Source organism: Drosophila rhopaloa, unplaced genomic scaffold (genome assembly GCF_018152115.1).
Source record: "Drosophila rhopaloa isolate 14029-0021.01 unplaced genomic scaffold, ASM1815211v1 contig_203, whole genome shotgun sequence".
NCBI classification, from domain to species: domain Eukaryota; kingdom Metazoa; phylum Arthropoda; class Insecta; order Diptera; family Drosophilidae; genus Drosophila; species Drosophila rhopaloa.
Genome location: NW_025335088.1, coordinates 3769508 through 3779654, shown reverse-complemented (window position 1 = coordinate 3779654; position 10147 = coordinate 3769508). Strand labels below are relative to the sequence as shown.

Below are 10147 nucleotides of genomic sequence, written 5' to 3'. Positions count from 1 at the left end.
TTCGCTTCCAAATTTTCCATGCTGATCACAGCAATCTTAATCGGGAATTAGCTTCGGAAACCAAGACTTCGGAAAATTACGAGGATAAACTTTAAAAGCTTCGATCCCGAGGCAACAAGGGAAGAGAACCAACTCAAGCTTGGGCAGTCGTGAAATAAGTCTAAGATTGATTGTATTCTAAGTCTAAGTGAAGTTTATCTAATAAAAATTATATTTTTTTAAATACATTCGGTATCGTATTTGTAATTTGCATCTCGGGATCAGTTTGTTTATCTGGTATTTCGGCTGAAATAATCGAATCAATTTGATCTGGTCGGATCTTGTCGAACATCCAAAGCAGAATGTGTGCATGTGGTAGGCCACGCTTCTGCCACTCAACCGAGTACATCCAACCACTAACTGCGCCAAAAACCTTCTGCTTAACGATGTAATTCATAAGTACTGTGATCTTTTGCTTGAATACTCGTGCAGTGATATCAGGTCGATCGCTAGATGTTTGTCCTGGAAGCAACAGATTCGTAATTTCGGGCCATTTCGGATTGCATGTGAACGTTATGAATAAATCCGGGCGTCCGTAATTACGGACATACGTCATCGCATCTTGAGCGTACTCATGCATATGGCGCGGGCTTCCAACATAAGTAGCTGGGAGAATGGTCAAACAAACGATGTTGGCCGCGTGACCTTCAGTAGCGATGGCGTCAAGCAAGTGGATGTACTCGTCTGAGCGCAACTTCGACTGATTGAAACGAATGAAATTGAGACGCTCCGTTTGTACTTTGACGTACATGTCGACACAGTACTGATGAAACAATCGGCGGTATCTCAACAGATGATTGTCAACATCTAGGCGAATCATCAATCGATACGCATAAAAATTCATAGAGCTGACCTTCTTATTCGTTTCTTCTCCTAAAATTTTAATTCAAACTTATTTGTAGAATCAAAAAGATGTGATGACTTGTAAACAAACCTGTCGTTGGATTGACCATCTTTATGTTGAAGTGATACCCATCTTCTCCACGACAGAACATCAACGGGTATTGAAGTGCATCATATGACCGATGAGTCTCATAAACTCGCTGCAAGCGGCAATCATCCCGACGCTTGAGAACAATATCGCGTGATTCCACATTCTCGCCAACAATCACCACTGCGACTTCATTAATAGTGGGAGCATTAAATTGGCCTTTTGTCAGCGCTGATAATGATTTTGTGGTCGTCAGAATGCATTGTATCCAATGCGGTTTTGAACAATCCGGCCAATTCATTACGCTCATGCAGAAGATTTTGCAATTGTTGTATAATTTCACGTTTAGTTGCAGTGAAAATTGCACAACGCTGATTTAGTTCATCTTTCGAATCACCAATGAAGTAGATCTGAAGGAATTTATGATCTTTGTTTGGTGGGGGTAACAAAACGCCCGCTCGATGGTGAATTTGCCCGTGAATCTGAATGTTGGGATGCAATTTTGAAAAAATGAGATAATAAAGCGACGCCATTACCTTATAAATCGGATTGTAGCCTGGTTGATGAACAACCTCGGCTCCAATAGACGTCATTTGAAAGCATCCGTTATATTTTTGTGCAAGCTTTAGGAAGCTGTTTGATTGGGCTGAATTTCCATATAGTAGCGAATACAATGGCTCTGGTGGATGAACCAAAACGGGCAATTTAATTTTGCCACCTGCACAGCATAAGCCGGGGGTTTCCAATCGAAACTTCAGTGCAGTGCAATGCTGACATACGACAGACAATGAACCAATAACAACGCAGCTATAATCTTTGTAGGGTGTTTCGGAATGTTATGCGAATGCAGCGCGATTCAAGTTATCATTTGCGGCTGGTCTTCTTTTACTCACATTTTGTCGGGCAAAATGCCGATGCATTTATTTGTGCACGTACCTCTTGCGTTTGATTATTACGGACATTCTGAGAATGTATCGCATTTCGTGAACGCCGTCCAAGTCTTGATCTCAAAGCAGGAATTATTTCCAATTAAAACTTTGGCAATGCTTCGTTAACTCGATTTTTTACAGTTTTATGTACAACAATGAAGGCATTATTTCCAAAGCCTGCTGTTTAAACAGTTTTATGTACAACAAGAAAGGAAAGCTAACTTCGGGCGGAGCCGAAGTTGAAATACCCTTGCAGAATATTCTGCAAATTATATTCTCCAAAATTATTCATATGATGAATTCTTAATACTCATACAAAATCCCACCTTCCTAACTTTAAAAACACCAAAGTTATGGCATTTCCAATCGTTCAGTTATATGACAGCTATAGGATATAGTCGGCCGATCATTATGAAATTTGATAGGTCGGATTGATTGGCCAAAAATAAAATCCATAGAAAATCCCAACTTTCTAACTTTACAAACACCAAAGTTATGGCATTTCCGATCAATCAGTTATATGGCAGCTATAGGATATAGTCGGCCGATCCTTATGAAATTTGGTAGGTCGGATTGATTGGCCAAATATAAAACCCATAGAAAATCCTAACTTTACAAACACGAAAGTTATGGCATTTCCGATCAATCAGTTATATGGCAGCTATAGGATATAGTCGGCCGATCCCGGCCGTTCCGACTTATAAACTGCGTGCAAAGAAAAGAAGGGTGTGTGCAAAGTTTGAATTCGATATCTTTAAAACTGAGAGACTAGTTCGCGTAGAAACAGACAGACAGACGGACAGACAGACGGACAGACGGACATGGCTATATCAACTCAGGAGGTGATCCTGATCAAGAATATATATACTTTATAGGGTCGGAGATGTCTCCTTCACTGCGTTGCACACTTTTGACCAAAATTATAATACCCTCTGCAAGGGTATAACAATGAATACATCTCTTGAGCCGATAGCGACTTTTCCGGCAGGTTTTCCCAATATTTTCTTATGCATTAACCTTCTTCTGGCAATTACAAACAACTGAAAAAAAATTTGAGCCAAATCGGCCCACCCGTTCTCTTGTTTTGCGATGTCGTACATTTTTTGCACCATTTTTATACCCTTGCAGAGGGTATTATAATTTTGGTCAAAAGTGTGCAACGCAGTGAAGGAGACATCTCCGACCCTATAAAGTATATATATTCTTGATCAGGATCACCTCCTGAGTTGATATAGCCATGTCCGTCTGTCTGTTTCTACGCAAACTAGTCTCTCAGTTTTAAAGCTATCGAGTTGAAACTTTGCACACACCCTTCTTTCCTTTGCACGCAGTATATATGTCGGAACGGCCGGGATCAGCCGACTATATCCTATAGCTGCCATATAACTGATTGATCGGAAATGCCATAACTTTGGTGTTTGTAAAGTTAGGAAGTTGGAATTTTCTATGGGTTTTATATTTGGCCAATCAATCCGACCTACCAAATTTCATAAGGATCGGCCGACTATATCCTATAGCTGCCATATAACTGATTTATCGGAAATGCCATAACTTTGGTGTTTGTGAAGTTAGGAAGTTGGGATTTTCTATGGGTTTTATATTTGGACAATCAATTCGACCTACCAAATTTCATAAGGATCGGCCGACTATATCTCATAGCCGCCATATAACTGAACGATTGGAAATGCCATAACTTTGGTGTTTTTAAAGTTAGGAAGTTGGGATTTTTTATGAGTATTAAGAATGCATCATATGAATAATTTTGGAGAATATAATTTACAGAGTATTCTGCAAGGGTATATCAACTTCGGCTCCGCCCGAAGTTAGCTTTCCTTTCTTGTTATATATATATATAGGGTCTGAAATCCTTCCTTCCTTCTACCTGTTACATACTTTCCGACGAATACAATATAACCTTTTGCTCTACAAGTAACGGGTATAAAAAGCTATTGTGCAACTAAGTTATTTAAACTAGTAACAAGTCAAATGGAATGAGCGATAATGATGAGCGATGACGTCAAAAGGTAAGCTTTACTTTTATAATAAGCTAACATATGAATTTATTATTTATTATATATAAATATAAAGCTGGAGGGAAAAGACGGCATAGAAAAAACGTGCAGCTCCCGTGGGACCGCTGCAAAGTTATTCATTACATGGCGGATGGCAGTAAGGTTGCCGCTCATCTAGTAAACGGTGTAAATCGGCTACGTTCCCGGCCCCTCAAATACTTCAGAATGCCTGCTGCGATGTTGGCAACTGCATGTTTTTTGGTTAAACTATACAATACGCAGCCGCATGTGCGTCAATCGTTCGGAACTGGCATAGTTCGACTAGTTTTGATTAGCTGGATCCTAATGTTTGAGCTTCCAATCCTTTGCTCTGCTAGGTTACAATTGGGATTGCTCCAGCTACCACCTCGAGTTGCGCAGCTTGCATTGTCGGATGCACGTTGGACACTTAGTAGCTTCGGCCGATATAAACGTAGCGTACAGATTAGACTTCTGGATGAATGTACTCATTTGTAGCATAGCAGATCTGTACAGTAGTATAGTGTTCTTAAAAAAATACTGCACTCATTCTTTACTGTACAGTGTACTCTATAGGCCAGAAGAAGATAGCACAACATTTTCAGTGTACTCACTTCGAGTGAGTACAGTATATGCTTGTAGTCTTCGAGAGTGTGTACATTTGTCCTTTTTTAAACACGCTGTACAGCTTGTGTGTTGACTGTGTACAACTGTGCAGATGAGTGCAGTCAAAAATTGCCACCACTGAAGATATGGTAAATATAATAATGTTCCTTAATTCCAATATTAATAACTTAAATATAGATTCTTTAATAACATAAAATAATTGTTATAATTATATTTGATTAAAATATTAATAATTTCCAAATTCGTTATTTTATATTAAATACATTTAAAACTTAAATACAAATCAATTTTTTAATCCTATTATTTCTATGACATACACATACGAGATCTATATATGTGTTAAATTTCACTCACTGTACAGTAAGTATACTGCACACCAAAACACTGTACAGTGCGTTGACTACTGCACACCAATTTTGCTGTACTCATCAACAGCTGTACAACTATGGAATGAGTGAGAACACTGTCAATCAAAACAGACAATACTAGCCTACTCACTCACACCCAAATATACTGTGCAGAAAAAAAGTGTGCCCACTTCTAGACTAAGTGATTCTATTGTCGTTTTGGATGCATTCATGCAGAAGTCTAGTACAGATTGGTCGAGGTCACTAATGTTGCCTGCCATGCATTTTCAGGGTAGGTCTTGTAGGTCAGCCGGTGCTCAATTTGCCGGCTCGACACTTTGGTAATTTGAAGGTTTGTCTTTTTTGTTTCATTCGAGAAATGTAGATTTTGAATATTTGTTTTAAAATCACGAAACGGCATCTATATATATAAAACTGTTCATTGAAAACTAAGAATCAACGCACAGCCTAAACTAATTAAATGACCCTATTAAAATTTTTTACCATTCAATTCTTATAACACTAAACTGATTTGCTAAGATTTATTTTGGCCACAAACATGCCCCCATTTTCTTCCAGTGGCAAAAAACCCCCAATTTCTAAAAAAAAAATTTGACGCTAAACGCGTTAATCAATCGATGCGATTTTTGGCCAAAATTTAGTCCTCTACATAATGAAGATTCTATTTAATTTAATATTGGATATTTTTACTATTGTTTACTATTTTTTATCGATTTTTGAAAATCTAAGAATCTGCCTCAATTTTCCTAACGGCAAAAAAACACTGATCTAAGTCAATTAGCAATATGAAAATTTATCGAGGGAATCCTGATACTTTAAGGATTCATATGGTGGTTTTACTGAAGCTCTAGGTCAATTCTAAAAAAAAGTTACATTAGCCTAAAGTAGAAATAATAATTCCAACAAATTATACACAAGCATTGAACACCGAATGCATTCTCTCGCACTGTCTCTCTCTCTCTCTATGACTCTGTGTAGTACAATATTTGTGCGGCGGCTGATCTTGATTTCTTTTTAAAACTTAAAATTAAAAACTTAAAACTAAATTAAACTTAACAATAAATTAACAATAAATTAAAATTAAATTATACCAGCAACACACACGAATAAACCCCGTCAAAGCGTTGGAAAAAGGGCAGGGGGGCAGTCATCATCTCCATATATAAAGCTATCAGTAAGAAAACTGGGAATCAACGCACAGCCAAAACCACTGGTTAACAATATTAATATGCATTTTTATTACATTCTAATAACTTTAAACTGATTTGCTAAGATTTATTGGGGCTCCCCAAGTGGCCCCAATCGCTTCCAATTGCAAGAAAGGTCAATTTTCCTTTCAAAAATTCTGGACGCTAAACCGTTTTAGCAATCGAATCCGTGTTTTCGCCCAAAAATAGTTTAAGACATGATAAATGTTTAAAAAATTTGACCGCTTAGATTTAAGGCTTTTTACTATTTTTAACACCCGTCCTAAAATTACAATTTAGCCAAAAATATCTTCAAACGTCGAAAAATGGCTCTTCTAAACTGAGTATCAAATATCTTCTAAACAAAGAAACTAAGCAAAAAGTCGATCTATTATCGAATTCAAGTGTCTCCATAAGCATCATACGTTTTCTGATATGAGTGCAAAAATGGAAACCGAACGGCTTAATTATATTTGAGCAAATCAAAAAAAGTTGGGAGCAGAAAGTTACATATGTACATCTTCAAGACGCTATAGGTAGGGGAGATGCAGATATGACTCAACTTGGTCAGATGGTGATTTTACCTTCAACTTTTACAGGCTCTCCTCGATATATGCATGAAAAGACCCAGGATGCTATGACTTATGTCCGACATCATGGCCGACCTGATACTTTTATAACATTTACCTGTAACCCTAAATGGGAGGAAATAACGAATGAGTTGTTTCCAGGCCAAAATCCTCAGAATCGTCATGATCTGATATCTCGAGTCTTTCATTTAAAAGTTAAAACATTAATGGCGCTGTTGGTTAAAGGCCAATTGTTTGGTGAAGTACAGTGTTTTATGTATTCTATTGAATGGCAAAAACGTGGTCTGCCCCATGTCCACATACTTATTTCATACATAAGAAAAGTAGGATATTGGGGTTATCCATCGCAAGCGAAGCTGCGTGCATGGTGCCCGCAGCGCCATTAATGTTTTAACTTTTAAATGACTTTTTTCATGCATATATCGAGGAGAGCCTGTAAAAGTTGAAGGTAAAATCACCATCTGACCAAGTTGAGTCATATCTGCATCTCCCCTACCTATAGCGTCTTGAAGATGTACATATGTAACTTTCTGCTCCCAACTTTTTTTGATTTGCTCAAATATAATTAAGCCGTTCGGTTTCCATTTTTGCACTCATATCAGAAAACGTATGATGCTTATGGAGACACTTGAATTCGATAATAGATCGACTTTTTGCTTAGTTTCTTTGTTTAGAAGATATTTGATACTCAGTTTAGAAGAGCCATTTTTCGACGTTTGAAGATATTTTTGGCTAAATTGTAATTTTAGGACGGGTGTTAAAAATAGTAAAAAGCCTTAAATCTAAGCGGTCAAATTTTTTAAACATTTATCATGTCTTAAACTATTTTTGGGCGAAAACACGGATTCGATTGCTAAAACGGTTTAGCGTCCATAATTTTTGAAAGGAAAATTGACCTTTTTTGCAATTGATTTTTACCAAACTTGGGGAGCCCCAATAAATCTTAGCAAATCAGTTTAAAGTTATTAGAATGTAATAAAAATGCATATTAATATTGTTAACCAGTGGTTTTGGCTGTGCGTTGATTCCCAGTTTTCTTACTGATAGCTTTATATATGGAGATGATGACTGCCCCCCTGCCCTTTTTCCAACGCTTTGACGGGGTTTATTCGTGTGTGTTGCTGGTATAATTTAATTTTAATTTATTGTTAATTTATTGTTAAGTTTAATTTAGTTTTAAGTTTTTAATTTTAAGTTTTAAAAAGAAATCAAGATCAGCCGCCGCACAAATATTGTACTACACAGAGTCATAGAGAGAGAGAGACAGTGCGAGAGAATGCATTCGGTGTTCAATGCTTGTGTATAATTTGTTGGAATTATTATTTCTACTTTAGGCTAATGTAACTTTTTTTTAGAATTGACCTAGAGCTTCAGTAAAACCACCATATGAATCCTTAAAGTATCAGGATTCCCTCGATAAATTTTCATATTGCTAATTGACTTAGATCAGTGTTTTTTTGCCGTTAGGAAAAATGAGGCAGATTCTTAGATTTTCAAAAATCGATAAAAAATAGTAAACAATAGTAAAAATATCCAATATTAAATTAAATAGAATCTTCATTATGTAGAGGACTAAATTTTGGCCAAAAATCGCATCGATTGATTAACGCGTTTAGCGTCAAAATTTTTTTTTAGAAATTGGGGGTTTTTTGCCACTGGAAGAAAATGGGGGCATGTTTGTGGCCAAAATAAATCTTAGCAAATCAGTTTAGTGTTATAAGAATTGAATGGTAAAAAATTTTAATAGGGTCATTTAATTAGTTTAGGCTGTGCGTTGATTCTTAATTTTCAATGAACAGTTTTATATATATAGATAGATTATAGAATATATAAACCTTATATATATACTGCAATTTTAATACCCTCTGAAAGTGTATAATAAAAATGGGATTAATCCGGTTGGGCATTGAAGTCCCATTCCTGGATGAATGCCTTTTTGAAGTCATTTATCGTGTCAAATTGGCGACCATTAAAAACTTTATGGGAAAATCCAAGGATTGGGCTTAGATAGGTACATATCTTTCTAGCTGCCATTTGTTATACGAGCCGTGTGGATGAATACGGCGATCTTCCTTCGACAAATATATCCCACGAGGGATTCTGCCGTTTAATCAAAATTATTACTCATTATTTTATTCTACATTAAGCATTAAACAACAATTTTACTTACGTTCCCCTGATTAAAGCATATTTTTAAATCACACTTCTTAGCTTAATCGGTATCAATAGCACACTAATCTGAATTAGTACATAAATTGCGTATAAAAACCGCAAGTTCCAGCAAATATTTTTAAAAACGGTACAATGAATAACGCCTAAAGAGGACAATTTAAGTAGGGGTATTCATAATAGGTAAGAATACAAGCTTGAATACCTACAAAAACTGTAACTTAAAAAAATATAATCAAATTGAAAAGTGCACATATAGGTACTTCTTTACCTGAGGTATTTATACCTAGAGTTTCACATCATATGATAAGTAATTTTTTTGAATCCAAGAAAAAACCGCGATTAATAGCACCTGGGAAAAAGTGGCTATTTACAAAATAACCTTATAAAATGAAAATGATTTTTATAAAAAATCACCCAAGCCCCAATTAGCAAAATTGTAAAAAACAAGAAAAGAAGCAAGCCGAAGTTTATGTACTCTTGCAGCTATTACAAATCGACTACATTTCGATTTCTAGGCCTATATTATTAAAAACAATGAAGCTATGTTGATTTTGCGCTGCATTTGGCCATCCTTTCTATGACAGCTATATGATATTGTTATCCGATTTTAATAAAATTAAAACCGTAATTCCATAATATTTAAATATTACCAAATCCCAAAGAACAAAAAACCACAAAGTTCAATTTTTTTCAATTTATTTCCCGATTGTTCTTATGGGAGCTGTATGATATAGTTGCCCGACCCGGCTCGTTCCGACTTAATAGAAAGGCAACTTTTGGGAAAGTTTCAAGCAGATATCTAGATCGACTCTCCTGGTGATGCTTATCAAGAATATATATACTTTATATGGTCGGAAATGTCTCCTTCATTGCATTGCAAACATTTGACTGAAATTATAATACCCTCTGCAAGGGTATAAAAATATATCTGCCTGTCAGAACGTGAGAAATCTTTTCGTCTCTTTTAAGGAATTATTTAAACAGTCACGTGTGGAGCCCTATTCTCGGCGTAAAAACGAGATCGCGAGTGGTATAAAAGTACAATATAGAAACGGACAGAGTAAGCTAAAATATAATGTTTACAAAACAAAATACTAATACTAATTTCGTGCTAAATAAAATTAAATTAATGATTTTAAGATTGGCAAAGAGTCGTTAGTATAAATAATTTGGTATAGTATCTGTTGGGCCACTATTGAATCTTGAGAAAAACATGAATGTAATTTTGAAGTATTAATTTTCTTGAAGTGTATGGATCTAATTTGTTAACCTGA

At 36.0% G+C, this 10147-nt stretch overlaps 1 protein-coding gene across 1 annotated transcript; it reads right to left on the bottom strand.

Moving 5' to 3' along the window:
- Nucleotides 1-208: 208 nt before the first annotated feature.
- On the bottom strand, nucleotides 209-1460 carry LOC123037888. Its single transcript, XM_044460665.1, has 2 exons — nucleotides 974-1460; nucleotides 209-912 (listed from the first exon to the last, which is right to left on the bottom strand). The coding sequence occupies exons 1-2, from the start codon at nucleotides 1278-1280 to the stop codon at nucleotides 209-211; spliced, it is 1011 nt and encodes a 336-aa protein (XP_044316600.1). The 5' UTR covers nucleotides 1281-1460.
- Between the last annotated feature and the right edge of the window lie 8687 nt (nucleotides 1461-10147).

Coding starts and splice junctions, on each gene's coding strand:
- LOC123037888 (XM_044460665.1), bottom strand. CDS start 1,280: ATGAGCGTAATGAATTGGCCGGATTGTTCAAAACCGCATTGGATACAA. Junction 913..973: donor GATGGTCAATCCAACGACAG/GTTTGTTTACAA, acceptor TTAAAATTTTAG/GAGAAGAAACGAATAAGAAG.